Here is a 17,089-nt window from a genome sequence, read left to right as displayed (position 1 = left end):
AAAATAAATTGAATTGTTTTGGTCTTATAATTAATATCTGCTTCTCTGGGAGGTCCTGTAGCAGAAGGACAAAATCCAATTCTGCACCACTCTCCTTTTTTCCACCCTTGTGTCCTGTCTGTGAACTCACTGAATCAAGTGACCAAATCCAGGGCCGAGGGGTCAGTCACAGCTCCTTAGGGAAGGTTCCTTCTCTGTGAATTCCCCTGAGATGCATGTTTCAGTGGGACAGATGCTTAAGACTGGCAAAAGACACAAGACGTGTATGCCCGTTGTTAAATGGAGCCAGAAACAAACATTAGAGTGATTTGAACTAGGTTGCATTAGATGACAGGATCCACCTCCCATTTCTCAGTGACCATTTATTAACAAGGCTGGTTACAAATAGAGTAACATGAAGAACAGTTGGCTTCTTAGCCTAACCCCTAAAAGTGACAGTAGTCATGAGTTTACTTTTATTGACTTGGAAAAGTGATTATTTTTTCCCCGTTGTAAAGCCTTAATTGTCCTTAGAAAACAGGGTTCTTTGTCCATTTCTTTCCATTTGTTTGGTAACATAGTTTGAGCACCACTTTGTGCCAGAATCAAAAGGGTGAACAGGCTGATCAAGAGGAGAGATACCAAGATTAGTCAGATGTGGTTCTTGACCTTGGAGAACTCTGTCTTCACACATGTTTAGATTTAAGTAGATAAAAAGGCAGCGATGCCAGATTTAGGTTTCCACCTGATTTAAGTCATGAATCAAATTGCTGATTACAAGTCCATGAACATATCGGTGTCTCTGACCTCTTTGGAGAAAATATTCCCTTCATAAATTAATTTTCCAGATCAACTGAAGCTTCTCCATTAAATTCTGAAGGCTGCTTTTTCATAAACATTCTGATTAAACTCTTTTGTTATACACGTTCCTTCCTTCTTGAATGGAGCACCTGGGACATAATTAACTCGTCAGTGACTCAGGGTCACGGCACATTATCTGATCTTTATAATAGCAGTGCTGAGTCATTGGGAAAAGGTTATAAAATATGTGCTACACTCCTGTTTTTGGAACAAGGCAGGATATAAATAAAGAACTGTCTGCCACCACAGGAAAAAAAATTCACTGTGCTTTTTGAGTTTTGGGTCTCTCCTGAAAATGATCTTCTTTTTTCCCCTTCAGGGTATATGCTGTCACTTAGCACTGACTCCCCCAAATGGCATTTTAAAACATACATTGACTAGAGTAGGAATAGAGCCTGCATAAGAATCTTGCCTCCTTGGTTTGAAAGTGAGGAGTAGAAAACATTTTTAGATGTCCATACTTGTTTGTCATAAAATGAATCAGACCCTGTGAAGGGGGTAGTTCTTTTCAGACCACCATCACTATGCACAAGAAGTACCGTCTTGTCAGGAAAGGGATCTCCTCAACCTAAATTGACTTACTTGGCACATGTAGGCCAAATATGAATTATTTTCATGAATTAATTTTATTTAACACACTGCAAAGTCAGACAAATCGTTTTTTGAATATTTGGCATCTTAAAATTAAATCGTTGTAATACTTATATAGTGTTTTATAAAAATTGGGTAAAACATTTCTTGTTTTGCTCAAGAATTTTTGCACTTTGATATGCTTCCTTAAGGGTATTTTAGTTAACAAGTACCAAAATAGTACTGTTCACATGAGACATACTATATATTAGAGACATGCTTTTATTTATTTTATTAAAAGATTCTTCTGAGGGGCTCCTGGGTGGCTCCTTTGGTTCAGTGTCCAACTCTTGATTTCAGCTCAGGTCATGATCTCAGGGTTTACAAGATCAAGCCTGGGGAGCGCTCGCGCGCTCTCTCTCTCTCTCTCTCTCCTGCCCCCAAATAAATAAATAAATAGAGAGAGAGAGAGATCTTCCAAATTATTTGTATTTTTTTTTTTTGAAAACTGGTCATAATAAGTAGCGTAAATCAAGAAAACATTTCTTATGAAATGAAGGTGGTAAAAGAATATGGGATCCAGAGTGGGATCCTGGAATAGAAAAAGAACATTGCTGGAGAAATTAGTAAGGTTTGAATCAGATCGGTATGTAGTTAATAGTATTATATCAATATTAGTTTTGTGGTTTTGATCTCTAGTTGTATAAGGTGTTAACATTAGGGAATGAAAGGTGAGAGATACACACAAGTTTCTTTGTACTATTTTTACAACGTTTCTGTAAATCTAAAATTAGTTCAAAATTTAAGGAAAGTTGTTTGTTTTGTTTTTTTAACAGAAAAGAAAATGCTCTTTTGTTCTGGCCTTCCCCAGAAGGGATGCACTGGCTAACGGCCAGGATTTTTCATGTTGACCAATTTAATCTTTACAATGATCCTATGAATTAGGTGTTGCTGTCTCCATTTTACATCTCAGGAAACAGGCTCAGAAGATCCTAATTTGCCTAAGATCACACAACATGCATACATATGTGTATGCCTACTAACTGCACAGTTAGTAAATAATGGAATCAAGACTTGAACTAAGCTGCAACTCTAAAAGCTGCGTGTTTTCCTTCTGGTACATGGTTGATATGAACATGGAGCTTCATGATGTCTTATTTTTCCGCCCCTGTGATAAATTTGTCTTAAGGAATGAAATCTCTATGTATATTCTTAAAGTAAATCATGACATTAAAATTTTACCAAAAAAGAGAGTTGGAGTATTGTCATGAAATAGAAGTAGATATGAGAAAATATTACAGTAGAGTTTCACAAGTGGTTTGTTAGCAAATGGATGCTCTGAACTTCTTTGAGATTAACAGTAGTACCTAAGTGTTGTAACTTTTGTTTTGAACCTTTAAGAGCTCAGACTACTTTTGTTTAGTTCTCTAATTTGTCCTTCTAAACTCTCCTATGAATTAAATGAGAACTAGAGTTTAGAGTGCATTCGCTTTTGTAAGGAGGCTGCTAAATGTTTTTAAAGGGAAAAAAATACAAGTTTAACAACATTTATTGAGCACATACTCTGTATCAGACGCTGTTCTAGCTGTTGGGGGATACAACAGTGAGCCAAACAGACAACTTTACCTTTATGCAACTTACGTTCTCATGGTGGTGATAAACGTGGTGATGAAAAATAAAGAAGGGAAATAGGAAATGAGGATCACAGGGGGTGAGGGTGGGGTAAGGTGACCGCAGATTTAAACATGGTGTCCAGAGAGGGCTCACTGTAAGGCAGCACTTGAGAGAAGACGTGAAGATGCTTGAGCAAGCTGTGCAGATGTCTAGGGAAAAGGTTCCGGGACAGGAGGGGCAGCAATTTGCGAAGGCCCTGAGGTGGGAGCAGACTTGGTGTCCCCGTGGAACAGCAAGGAAGCCAGTGTGGCTGGAGCAGAGTAAGTGAGGGGGAGACTAGGAGGTGATAGAGTCAGAGTGGCCATGGATAGGAGTTACTCGTGCACATGGAAAAGACTAGAAGAAGACTGGCCATTTAGTGTCCACCGCCACAGGACCATATATAGCCTGAAGTGGGCCAGGCAAATACAAAGTGTTGTTTTAAAGTTATGTTTTATAAAAGGTGACGATGGTGATATTATCTTCTGCTATATTAACAGAGAAGGTGTCTTTGGCGGTTTTTTGGAAAGTGGTCATTAAAGCGAACGTTTTCTGAGATTTCTTTCTACCTGTGTTTCTAGAAGTAAACTGTGTATTAACGTCAGATTTCTGTAACAGCGCCTAACACGGAGGCTTCAGAATTTACGGTGGGGTAATGTGGACTTTGTCTTGCTGTTGTCTTTTTAGGCTGTCAATCAAGCTGGAGCAGGACCGTATAGTGAGCTTGTCCTTTGCCAGACACCAGCATCTGCCCCTGACCCTGTCTCCACTCTCTGTGTTCTGGAGGAGGAGACCCTCAATGCCTACCCTGATTCACCTTTTGTGTGCCTTGTACTGAACTGGGAAGAGCCGTGCAATAATGGATCTGAAATCCTCGCTTACAATATTGACCTTGGAGACACTAGCATCACCGTGGGCAATACCACCACCCATGTTATAAAAGACCTCCTTCCAGAAACCACCTATCGGTGAGTGCAGGGAAGCAGAAATAGAGCTGCATGAACACATCAGCACTTGGAGCTATAGACCTTTCAGGTTCTAAAGGCCAAATGACTGAATTCTAATCCTTCTTAATTAATATATTTAAGAGTACTAAATGCAGATATAGCTTTTTGTTTTTGTTTTTTTTTTAACATTTATTCAATTTTGAGAGATAGGGTGTGAGCAGGGGAAGGGCAGAGAGAGAGGGAGACACAGAATCCGAAGCAGGCTCCAGGCTCTGAGCTGTCAGCACAGAGCCCAGACTCCGGGCTCGGGCTCGAACCCACAAACTGTGAGATGATGACCTGAGCTGAAGTCAGACACTTAACCGACTGAGCCACCCAGGCGCCCCGTAAATGAAAAATACAGCTTTAAAGCATGTATTGCTTTGTACTTTGTGAGTCTGTTACAAATTTATACAATTCGTAACCCTCGAGGGAGAATTTCACCTACTGCTTTAAATTAGTTCCTCCCTCTTGGTCTCTTAGCAACCACTTTTCCTTATACTTTGACTGTGACTCATGTCACTCTGTGGGCGCCCTCTGTCCTCTCTGTGGACTTGCCCACCTCTGAAGCTGGGTTCCACCATTCTTTTCATTCCCCAAAGCAGACACAATGTTACAAAGCATTTGTGATGTAGCTTTTTACTCAGCCTTTCACAAGGGACCAGAGGAAAAAGTTACATTACACATTACTCAGCAAAGCTCAGTTGGCATCTGCATTCTTTCTTTCCCCTGGAGTCCTCTCCCAGCCAGGCACCTCACCTTCCATCTTTTTCTCCAACACAGCCTCTTAAAATTTCAAATTATTTAGCTCCGTCTCCAAGTTGCCTCAACTCCCTCAAGACGAAAAGTGCACGACTAGCGTAAGAGGAGCACAGGAACCGTCTGTGGTTACTCACGTGTGCCCTCTAACCCTTGGTCAGGTTACAGACAGTCCTGATTTACAGTGGTGTGAAAGCGATACACAAATCAGTAGGAACTGAGTTTTGATCATCTCCTGGGCTGGGGCTTACATGATGTGAAGCTGTCACTCCTGACGCTGGGCAGTGGCAGTGAGCCACGGCGCCCGGTCAGCCACGCGGTCAGTAGGGTCAACAACCGATGTGCTCACGACCACTCTGTGCCCACACAGCCATTCAGGTTTTCACTTTCAGTCCGGTATTCAGTATATTTTAGGAAAGAGTCAGTACTTTATTATAAAATAGGCTTTGTGTTAGAGGATTTTGCCCAACTGTAGGCTAATGTTAAGTGTTTAAATTGGCTAAGCTAAGCTACAGTGTTCAATAGGTTAGGTGTATTAAATGCATTTTTGAATTGTAATATTTCCATCTTATAATGGGTTTGTTGACTTGTAACCCCATTGTAAGCCAAGGAATGTTTGTAAATGTTTCTTGAGGAGGGAAATGTATAGATTCAGATTCAGGTCATCAGCTATATCTTTAGGAGGGTTACTTACCATCTCTGTGTTTCAGTTTCTTTTTTCCATAAAATGAGGACAAGATTCTTTCCTTCATAAGCATATTGTAAGGCGTTAATACACAAATATTAAATGCTTAGAAGCCAACAGCACATATTAGGTGTGCAGTAAGTATGCATTGCAATTTCAGTCATCATCAATCCTGCCATCCAGCAAAAGTGGTTCTTCTTGGGGTAGGATGAAGGGAGTGAAAGACGGGCTAACAAACTTGCTGCTAGAAAAGGATGTATCATCTCATTTATTTTTTTTCTACTGTGTTTTCTCGTTCTGTGGTCTGACAGACTACCTTTTTTATATTCCCAGAAGCTGAAGAAAGAAATCAGCTAATGCACTCAAAGATACAAAAGCCCCATCTTGCCAGATCATATCACCTTTATTCTTTTTCTTTCTTACCAAATCTGTTTTGTCTAATTTATACAACTAGATTTATTTTACTTTTCAAAACAATGACAAGGGGGCATTGTTCACTTTTTTAGTCTTTCATTATTTTAAAAAATCTCTTTGGGGCACAGCATTATATACACTGTGGGCCTATAAAACAGTGATAGACTGGCCTTGCCCTCAGAGCACTCACAGAGTTGAGGGGCACTCAAATAGCAACAGTAGCATACGTAGTAGGCTATTGTGACATCACGGGCTGAAAACAGCACAGTGTACAGAATCCTGTTGGTGTTTCAGAGAGGAAGACCCAGGGTCCCGGATGATCAGGATGGTTCGAAATGGGACTTGAGACAGAAACTAAATAAAGGGGGATATGACTTACAAAGACAAGAGGCAGGCCGAAGGCGTTCTTTCGTTTTTAGCCTTTTAGCCATTCTCAAAAAAACAGTCTTCACTCTTGTTTGCCAACTGAATGCTAAGTGCCTGTTGTGTCTAGAGCACTCTAACCAGGTGGGGAGGAAATCCAGAGATGACTAAACTCAGACCTTGACTTCAGGGAATTTCCCCAATGATGATACTCTAAGGAAGCCTTGCTGTGAGCTGGATCGTGGGGTAAAATGACTAAGTGAATGTCATTCCCCAGCTGTGCCGAATACTGCCTGACCTTAATCCCTCAGGGCCAAAAGAAAAACAAGGAAAAAGCCACACTGGTTCAGGGACTCACTGAATGGTTTTGTGTCCATTCTGATCCACACGCATATCTACCCCAGAGTGGAATCAAGTCCTCAGGTCAGTCCTGATGGTTTTAGATCAGAAATCATGAAAGCCTTTTAGGGCAAAATATTAGCCTGTGAATTTTGTTCCAGACATTGTGCCAACTGTAAACTTTAAGATTTGTGGAAGGATGATAAGGGAGGAATGCTGGCTCTTACTACTCAACATACAGTCAGATGACTTCTAGAAGGAAACCTAGAACTCACAGACTTAGTGAAGGAACAGATACAGGGAATCTTTGATTAATGATCAAATTTACAGTGGAAATTATCAAACAAACTTCCACATGTTTAAAAGTATCTCATAGAATAGTTCTATTTTATTATTTTTTTTAAGTTTGTTTATTTATTTTGAGAGTGGGGAGAGAGAGAGAGCCCGACATGGGACTCGATCTCACCAACCACGAGACCATGGCCTGAGCCAAGATCAAGAGTCAGGCGCTTGACCGAGCCACCCAGGCGCCCCCGAATAATTCTATTTTGGAGAACACAAAATGGTTTAGTAATGGAAGGACTATGGAAGAATGAGTTTAGATTGGGGGTGCCCAGCTGGCTTAGTCGGTGGGGCAGGCAACTCTTGATCTTGGGATTGTGAGTTCGAGCCCAATGTTGGGTGGAGAGATTACTTAAAAATGAAATCTTAGGGGAAAAAAAAAGATTTGGATAGTAAAACTTCAGGACTATTTAAAAAGTATTTAATGGATATAGCATAAACAGTTCAGTATTAACATGTAAGGCTAATATAGTGAGCTGAATGTGAAAGGTCCCTTTTTAACCTTATAGGGAAGTTTCGAAGATACCGTTTTAGACAGATTGCATGAGAAGGGCATGACTTAGGAAAGGTGAATCTTTGGATGTAGTTGTACTCACCCTACCTGGTCCACCAAAGAGTTAGCCTGTCCTTGCTGGCTGAGCAATAAATAAATGGGTTGTTTCCGAGTTAAGATATTAAGGTCATTATTCCCATTTAAGATCTTTTTTTATGCAACTTTATGCTAGTTTCTATAGTACATAATTGGGTACCTTATTGTAGAAGTCTGACCAACCCACAGTCTTGTTCTTTATATGTTTCAAAAACACAATCACAATAATTATGATGAAGTACAAAATGAGTATTTCAAGTGACTAAGGGTATAATTTCAGTCCAGTCAACTTTTACCTCACCTTTTTCTGTTCCATAAATTGGTTAAAATATAAATGAACAGATCATGATGTTCTAGACAAAAGCGTGGAATGAAACATTTTAAGCAGGCCATGGGGCTGGGAGATAGGACTTGTTTCTTTTGTTTGTTTGGGTTTTTTGTTTTGTTTTTTTTGTTTTTTTTTTTTAAACCGTCAGCAGTTACACTCTGTTCTCACACTGAGTTTGTCTTTCTCTGTTTTGCCAGACAGAAAAGTGCACCTCTGTAAGCAAACCTACTGACGCAGAGAAGGGTTTGGGTGCTTACAAAAGCACCCATTGGCTGACTGACACCCCCTATGGGGTTTAGTTGGAACTGCAATGCTGTTTTTAAAGGCATTACTTTTAAGCTTAGAACTGAGTTTGGTATGGAGTTTGTGTTTTGGTTTGAGGAAAAGAAAATGTTATTGAAAACAGAGACATAGCTTTCTTTTGACACATGGTGTCTTAGTCTCTGCGAGCAGAGAGAGAAAAGATGGCCTGGTGAGTAAATCTTGGTAAAATAAAATACAAACCATCAGGCACTTCTCTAGACCTACTGAATCAGAAACTCTATGGGTAAGGCCTGGCACTCGCTTTAATTACCCCTCAGGAGATTTTGATGCATGTTAAAGTTTAAGAACCTCTTCCCTAGATGGGGCACCTGGGTGATTCAGTCGGTTAAGCGTCCGACTTCGGCTCAGGTCATGATCTCGCGGTTTGTGAGTTCAAGTCCTGTGTCAGGCTCTGTGCTGACAGCTCAGAACCTGGAGCCTGCTTCAGATTCCGTGTCTCCCTCTCTCTCTCTGTCCCTTCCCCACTTGTGCTGTGTCTCTCTCTGTCTCTCAAAAATGAATAAATGTAAAAAAAAAAAAAAAAATTATTTTTAAAAGAAGAACCTCTTCCCTAGAGCAGAATGGAATGTTGATGTATATAAGAATCACCTGGACAGCTTTTGCAAAATACAGAAGTCTGAGCCCCATTCCTGTAGACTTCAGTTTAGTAGGGCTGAGGAGGTCTAGACATCATTTTCGTATAGTGTCTCTTCTTCTACTTAACCATCCTCACTTCATTCAAATCTGTCTTTATTATTGGGTTTCCTGTAACCTCCTCCATCCTCTTGATCGGGTGAGTTCTGCCTCTTGACGGACTCTTTAATAAGAGCAGTGCCCAGACCTCTGAATGGTCTGGATGACTGGCTCACAAGACTGTCACCTTACATGTTCTCCATATTGAGCGGTTAGTAAGGTTGCCTAAGATTACTTTTTTTGGCAACCTCATTATCGTCTGACTCATACCAAGCTACCAAACAACTAAAACTTAAGGTAGATTTGTTTGTTACACTCATTTATGCTCCTTTCGCTAGGTAGAACAGTGACGAAAAATAACATCTATTGAGTCCTCACTGTAGGTCAAGCACTACATTAGCCTGTCAAAAAGTGAATCATAAATCATTCTAACAAGATGAGGTGGACTTTATTAGGAGCAAATTCTAAGTAGTTCAGAAGTAGCAGACTGGAATCAAACAGCTTGACTTCAGTCCTCGGTCCCTTGCATAGGTCTCTGTGACCTCTGACAAGTTATTTAAGCTCTCTGTGCCTCCGTTTTCTGATCTGTAAAATGGGGATAATAACTTGAGCTACCTGTCTGTCTTAGAGAAGATTCCAGGCACTCATATAGGACCTGACACACAATAAGTCAGCACTCAATAACTTGTGTGTTGCTAATGTTTGGTAGGGAAAAAAAGAGCAGGAAGGTGGGTTGTGACCAGAATAGAGGAAGAGGTGTCTGTGGGGATCTGGCATCATTTCTTAGCAGTGGGAGACATGTTAGGTTTTCTTGCCTGTCAAAGGCGGATCTAAGTGCTTGGAGACAGAATGGCAGCAGACATACCCCAGGAGCTGTCAGGAGAAGTAGCTTAGTGGAAGGGACAGATCTGAGCCAGCTCAGGCCACCCTTCCAGGAAGCCCTCTTCTGAATCACTCTGCTCTCAACGCATCAACCCCTCAAAGGGAGTTCCTTTATTTCAGCTACTATTTTATATTCTTACACAACTCATCTGATGATCATTCCCTTCTTTTGCGTTTCTGTCTTCTTAGAGAATTAGATGTAGACTGTGGGGGAGGGATGGGGGATAAAAAGTATCTTTGGCTCCCAGGCCTCTCCTGCCCCGACTCTTCCTTGCTCCCCTCATTGCCCCCACCCTCACACTCGAGACATCCCGACTACTGGGATGGCTTATTATGACTGAGAAGTCACCTTCCCCAGCTGAGGAAGGTTTGTTTTGAAAGTCATTTTTCTTACAATGTATGAAGTGCCAGAAACTTGAGTGTGTGTGTGTATATGTATATATAAAGGGCATTGTGGAGGGCTATGAGCTTCTGAGGCAGGAATGTATTTAGCATCTAGAACTAGTAGATATTTTTAGTGGATTTTCAATCAAAAGCTGTAAGGAATTTGCTTCTGAATTGAATTTATTTGATCAGTATTATCAGTATACTTTTGGGTATTACAGACTCCTGGGCACTTGAGATTTTTCATATCAGCCTGGCCAAGATAGAGTTTATCAAGACTTACATTGTCACCTCCCTAGATTGGAAGGCAAAGTTCCATTGCCCTTATACTTAATTTGCAGAGCTTACGGTTTCAGAAACTGATAAATTTCAAGATTAACAGGTTACTTCAGCTAGAGAGAAAACTGCTCAAGTTTGGGTTTGGGGTAGATTGTAATTAATCTAATAAAACTTGAAAATCTGTTTCTTCTGAGGTGAATTCTTTGGAATTGTTCAAGTCAGTGGTGGTTCTGCTCATTAGTCCTTAGTGAGCTCTCACTGGAATTAGAAAAGTATTTTCACACACAGTATTTTTCACCCCAAAACAAAACAAACAGCAACTACCTTAGTCCTTGTTTAGTTTTCTCAGTTCTCCTGGGCTCAGAGTATGTAATATTTTTACTAGAGTGCAAGAAGATATGGTCTCATTATTTTCTTAAGTTTTTGTTTTTTTAAGTAATCTCTACACCCAGTATGGGGCTTGAACGCGTAACCATGAGGTCTAGAGTTGCATGCTCTACCAACTGGGCCAGCCAGGCGCCCCATGGCCTCACTTTATTTAATCAGTTCTCGGTTGTATTTCAATTTTTAGTGTTATTTTATCGTTAGAACTAAATAGTGTTAGTTCAGTGCATCGGCTATGCGGAAAACTGTAGATAAGTTGATGTATTTTAAAATGTAAGTAGTTGACGGGGCGCCTGGGTGGCTCAGTTGTTTAAGTGTCCAACTTCAGCTAAGGTCATGATCTCACAGTTGGTGGGTTCGAGCCCTGCTTCGGGCTCTGTGCTGACAGCTCAGAGCCTGAACCCTGCTTCGGATTCTGTCTCCCCCTCTCTCTCTGTCCCTCCCCTGCTCATGCTCTGTCTCTGTCTCTCAATAATAAATAAAAGTTAAAAAAAAAAAAAGTTAAAAAAAATGTAAGTAGTTGACTTTGAGGCCAAAAGTTGATGTAATAATGTGAAAACAAATTTATTAACTATCCTAGATGCTCACTTGATTGGTGAACGGCAGTTGTTGAACTGAAAGTGTGATTTGAATTAAAATTCCCTTTTGTTTGGACACCGTGTTTGGTTCAACTAGGAGAGTATAGCATGCCAGAATGCACAAAAGACTTTGAGCCTAAAAAGATGAGGTTCGCACTTTGATCTAACCTGTATCTGCTGTGTAGAGTAGTGCCCATGGCTGAACCTAGTCAGGCCTCATTTCCTTCACTTATACAACAGAGTAATTCCTACCTCATGGAGTCAGGCTAGAAATTAGGGGTACTATTGTGCATATCACATCCAGGCTTCAACACCTAGAACGGCTGTGCCTTTCAAGTTGAGTCGTTTAACCTCTCTGCGTTTAGCTGCAGTATTCTCATCTCTAAAAGCAAGAGGAAACACTGCTCCTGCTCCAGAGCACAGTCCTCTGAACAGAGCCAGTTCTAGGTGTTGCTCGTGCTGGATATTAACACTTCCGTCTGTCTCTGAGCTCTGTGCCTCCCCCTCGCCTCCTGAGGATGCTTTACAAAGAAGCCAGACCTTCTAGGTGTTGCTGGTTCCTTGGCCATAATTTGGAGGGAGGAAAAACATAGATGGTGTCAGCAAATTACTCGAGTTCTAACGAGGCCACACGTTTGAGTGCCCAGCGCAGTGCACCCCTCACGGACGCTCTTCACTGTGAGAAGGGAAGGACAGTCTCAAAAGAAATCAGAAGAATGGTAAGTGCATAAATTAGCACTCTGAAGTTCACCAGAGTGCTTTGAGCCACCTTGAATCCTTTTCTGGCCGAATGGTGAAATAGAAAATATTTAAAAATAGAGAATGCTTCTTATATATCTTATCTTAACTACATAGCCAACTTTGTAAATGCAGCGAAGGTATTGCTATACCCATTTGATAAATAAGGAAACCCTTACTCAAAGGTATTAGGTAATTTCCCCAAGGTCACACCAAAGTGATGAGCAGGATTCCCAAGGAGGCTTCACTGCTAAAAAGTATTTTGGTGGTGGTGGTGGTGGTGGTGGTGGTGGTGTTATGTGTGTATTTAAGGCTAAGATTATGTGCCTACCAAATATGTATCAGTAGTAAAAGGTCAGAGAACCATAGAACTTCAAATGTAAGGAATACGATACCTATGAAAATGTCATAGAGGCTTTGAGATAATAAGTGAATTTACAAAAGGAATCGAAGAGTAAATCTACATTTATTTTGTATCTTGATTCAGCCAGAAAAGGATTCAAGGTGGCCAAGAGCACTTTGGTGAACTGCAGAGTGCTAATTTATGCACTTAATGATTCTTCTGACTTCTTTTGAGACTGCCCTGCCTTTCTCACAGTGAAGAAACTATGAGCGTCCGTGAGGGGTGCGCTGCGCTGGGCACTCAAGCGTGTGGCCTTGTTAGAACTCGAGTAATTTGCTGACACCATCTGTGTTTTTCCTCCCTCCAAATTATGGCCAGGGAACCAGTAACACCTAGAAGGATTGGCTTCTTTGTAAATTCATTTGTAAACTCATTTTTCGTTCTTCTAAATGATTCAGGATATTTTTTCTTGAGCGGAATAACAATCTTAGGCAACCGATTACCTTCCTTCCTATTGTTTATTAGAGTACTGAAGGGCTGTTTGGGCTGCACAGAACAAAGCAGTAGGTTCACCTGGAACAGAAGGTGAGCTTGGCTCTGGAGGATATTGAGCAAGTAGACAGAAGAAAGGATCTTGAACTCTGGACTCTAGGAATAGCTGTACTATAATAAAGGGAAGGAATGACAGTCTGGACAGTAGAAAGACATTAATATAAACGCTGTTGGTCAGGAAATTTGTTACACCTTTGAAGAAAGACTGCAACTTAATGTCTGGCTTAATTCCCTTTTCCTAAGAAGGGAAAAGTGGTAGTAATTCCAACCATCATGATGACCTCTTTTTAAAAGACTTTTCCTCTCCAGTTGCAGAAAAATTTCTTATTTTCCAATCATAGAAAAAAAACCTCTTGTATTAAAACCATAAAACTACAAGATTCATATTGAGAGGTGAGAAAGAGTTTATTTTAATCTTTTGAAGTTATATTGAGAGACTTACTTTGCACTATCTACAAGAGACCTGAGACAGCCCCTTGTATATTAGAATCTGGGAAAAGTCCAGTTCTTTCTAATGGAATTTTTACTGTACTTTATCAGAGATAAGTATTTGGTACATTCCAAACTATGAGGCAAATATTTATCTAGTTTGGGGTGATTGTGGATAGAACTGCTGTGAATATTTGTGTGTCAGTTTTGTATGAACATAAGTTTTAATTTCTCCAAAGAACAGGGAGTGGGATTGCTGGGTCGCACAGGTGTGTGAAGCTTAATAAAAAATTTGATAGGAAAACCGTTTTTCCAATGTGGCTGTACCATTATGCACTCTCACTAGCAATATATGAGAGCTGTAGTGCCTCTTTATCCTTGACAACATGGTATGGTTCTTCCCTTATTTCTAGGTAACAAGTACTATTTATTTTCTTCTGTTTTCTCCTTAAAAGTTTTGTATTTTACGTTTTATGTTTAGATCTATGGTCCATTCTGAATTAAGTTTAGAATTTAGTTAAGTTTAGAAGGTTTATTTTATTTTATTTTTTTTTATATATTTTTTTTCAACGTTTATTTATTTTTGGGACAGAGAGAGACAGAGCATGAACGGGGGAGGGGCAGAGAGAGAGGGAGACACAGAATCGGAAACAGGCTCCAGGCTCTGAGCCATCAGCCCAGAGCCCGATGCGGGGCTCGAACTCACGGACCGCGAGATCGTGACCTGGCTGAAGTCGGACGCTTAACCGACTGCGCCACCCAGGCGCCCCAAGTCTAGAAGGTTTAGATTGAGTTTTGTCTTCCTACTGATAACCAGCTGTTCCAACACCATTTGTTAAAAAGACTATTCTTTCTCCGTTGAATTACTTTTGCACTTTTGTCAGAGATCAATCATTCATATTTGTGTAGATCTATTTCTGGAGTCTGTATTCTCTCATATTGATCCATGTGTCTGTCTCTTACCAGTACCACACTGTCTTGATTACTGTAGCTTTATAGTAAGTCCTAAGTCAAAAAGTGTGATTCTTTCAACTTTATTCTTAGTTTCCAGTTTTGTGTTTGGTAATTTTAGCTCTTTTGCCTTTCCACATAACTTTTAGAATCAATTTCTCTAGATCTGCTAAGAATCCTGCTGGAATTTTCGTAGAATTACATTATATCTATAGATCACTTTGGGGCAAACTGACCTTTTCTTTCTGTGTAGCCTTCCAATTCATGAACGCAGAATGTCTCTCTCTATTTAGATTTTCTTTAAAATTGTCAGCAGAGTCTTGTAGTTCAGTTCTTTTCTTTCTTTGTGCCATTTTTTCTGCCGCTGGCTGGGACTTCTAGTCCATGATGTTGACTTGGAGTGTTGAAAGTAGACATCCTTGCACTGTCCCTAATCTTAGAAATTATTTAGTCTTTCACCGTTAAGTATAAGGTTACCTGTAGGTGTTTCTATAGATGCCCTTTTCCGATTGAGAGAGTTTCCTTCTATCCCTAGTTTTCTGAGAATTTTTGTGATGAATAGACGTTGGATTTCATCAGGTGCTTTTTCTGTACCAATTCGTATGAGCGTGTGTTTTTTCTTCTTTAGGCTATTAATATGAAGGAATTGTCTAAGGACTGGGGAGTGAGAGAATGCAGGAAAAAAAAAAAGAATGAGGAATTTCCCCATTCACTCTGAGCTTCCAGAAACCCCGTTCTTTGAACCGCATTTCCCCCAGAGCCCTCAGTCCATGCATATGTCTGCCTTTGGATTTCAGACTGCATTGAGTCCAGTTTGGGGGATAATAGAGGGGAAAAGATGGTAAATGCAATGGTAAATGAATTAAAAAATGGTAAATTGGGGCGCCTGGGTGGCTCAGTCGGTTAAGCATCTGACTTCAGCTCAGGTCATGATCTCGTGGTCCGTGAGTTCGAGCCCCGTGTCGGGCTCTGTGCTGACAGCTCGGAGCCTGGAGCCTGTTTCGGATTCTGTGTCTCCCTCTCTCTGACCTTCCTCCCCCGTTCATGCTCTGTCTCTCTCTGTCTCAAAAATAAATAAACGTTAAAAAAAATTAAAAAAAAAAAAAAAAAGGTAAATATTTCACCAAATCCTCCAGCTACTGTTTGCTTTTTGGGAGTTGTTAAATAGCTGCTCCATTTATTTTCTCCAGGTTTATTGCCACGTTCAGTGGGGGAGACAGGGTACAGGGTAGGGCGTGCTTGCTTCCTCTCACCTGTCATTAATCTGAGGAGTTTGTTTGTTTGTTTGTTTTGCCTTGTCAGCTGTCTACAGGCATATTGTTAGACTGACGTGCTGAATTATGTAATCTTTAAATTTGAAGAATTAATGCGAATTGGAGATCCCAAGATGAATTTAGGTATTGTAGTACCTAAATAGTATTTTCTATGTGTAAGCAATAATTGCTGTAAAAGAGAAACACATAAAACTAAATTATGAGAATGTTTCAAATTGATCGGTTTCCTAAGAATTTATCTCTGGCTCTATGTTTTATTATTATCATGTGCTTTGAAACACTGTTTTGAATGTGTGCACACTTTTAGAACCAGCGACCCCACACTGCTCAGTCAGCTCGGTAAGTTGCTTGTGTACCTAGCGAGGGTCCTGGGTGGAGGTTTCTGCTGGAGGCCAGGAGTGGGGCATGAAGAGGTGGAAAGGCAGAGCTGGGAGTGAGTGGTCTTCCAAGTGGGTGGAGCCATGGAAATAGACTATTGAGAGAACTGTCCGTACCGTGCAGAAAAAGAGAAGAGGAACAGAGGGCGGTGGGGAGGTGGTGTCAGAACTTAGGTCTGAGAAGCAGAGGAGGAAAGCCTGAACCAGGGGTGTGCGGGCCGCCAAATGCCTGGAGGAAACAAGCTTCCAGAACATGCAGTCACCGCGGGGAGCGGTGTCGAGAATGAGGTTGGGGCAGTGCCATCCATGTGTTTGTTGTATGAAGGCCTTGGAGAGCTGTTTCAGTCAACTAGGAAGGAAACAGAGGCGCGAGGAAAAGAGGAATAATAGGATATTATTTTATTTATTAATTTTAACTCTCTTTGATTTTAAATTCACAGACCGTGAGGACAGTGTTAAGGCATCTTTATTATCCATAACACTGCATGCTGCAAACATGCAGTTGCGATTCAGATACAGACAGCTGAGTGACAGCCCATTACCAGCAGTGCCTGCGCGCTTATGTGGTTCTGGACTAGCAGAGGTGGTTGGGCAAAGCTGGAGACATGCCCTGTTGAAGAGCTTCTGCCCTTTGTAAACCCTAAAGGAAATTCCTTTGCTTCCCTATTTCATTTCTTCTTTACAGCCCACTCACTTCCAAAAGTGACTCTGAGGCAGGTAACATGTGGCTTAGAACAAAATACAATAGCACATCTTTAGGATGTGTTCCCTCAGACAACAGACTTTTTTTTCCCCTTTTTTTTTTTTTTTTTAAATTAAAGGGCTAAGAAGTATCTTGCTAACTGCTCAATTTTTGCTGCGTTTTGGAAGGGGGAGCGAAATCTGTTTGCCCAAGCTGCCCTATTCTCTATTTGTCTTGAATTACATTGGCTTATTTTTCGTTATTCCATGGTACAGTTTTAGGGGCGCAGAAGAAATACTCCACAAGTGTCTACTTCCAGTGAGGAATTGCCACATCTTCAGCTGCAACGTGTGTATTTTTTCCCTTTTTCCA

General features: G+C 40.8%; 1 protein-coding gene and 1 long non-coding RNA gene across 7 annotated transcripts in view; both read left to right on the top strand.

Moving 5' to 3' along the window:
• FNDC3B (fibronectin type III domain containing 3B) overlaps window positions 1-17,089 on the top strand; it is a 359,057-nt gene that overhangs the window by 309,060 nt on the left and 32,908 nt on the right. For all 6 annotated transcript variants that reach the window (XM_045502967.1, XM_045502966.1, XM_045502964.1 and 3 more), the window contains one exon: window positions 3,751-4,031. In XM_045502967.1, coding sequence (XP_045358923.1) covers window positions 3,751-4,031 — 281 coding nt within the window. The remainder of the gene's footprint in view (window positions 1-3,750; window positions 4,032-17,089) is intronic.
• LOC123611246 lies at window positions 13,493-17,084 on the top strand. The gene is made up of 3 exons (XR_006718500.1): window positions 13,493-13,963; window positions 14,215-15,256; window positions 15,496-17,084. It is a non-coding gene; the product is annotated as an uncharacterized LOC123611246 (long non-coding RNA).

This window comes from Leopardus geoffroyi, chromosome C2 (genome assembly GCF_018350155.1).
Source record: "Leopardus geoffroyi isolate Oge1 chromosome C2, O.geoffroyi_Oge1_pat1.0, whole genome shotgun sequence".
Lineage (NCBI taxonomy): Eukaryota > Metazoa > Chordata > Mammalia > Carnivora > Felidae > Leopardus > Leopardus geoffroyi.
Note: the sequence above shows the minus strand (reverse complement) of the source record. Positions and strands in the feature narration are given on the sequence as shown.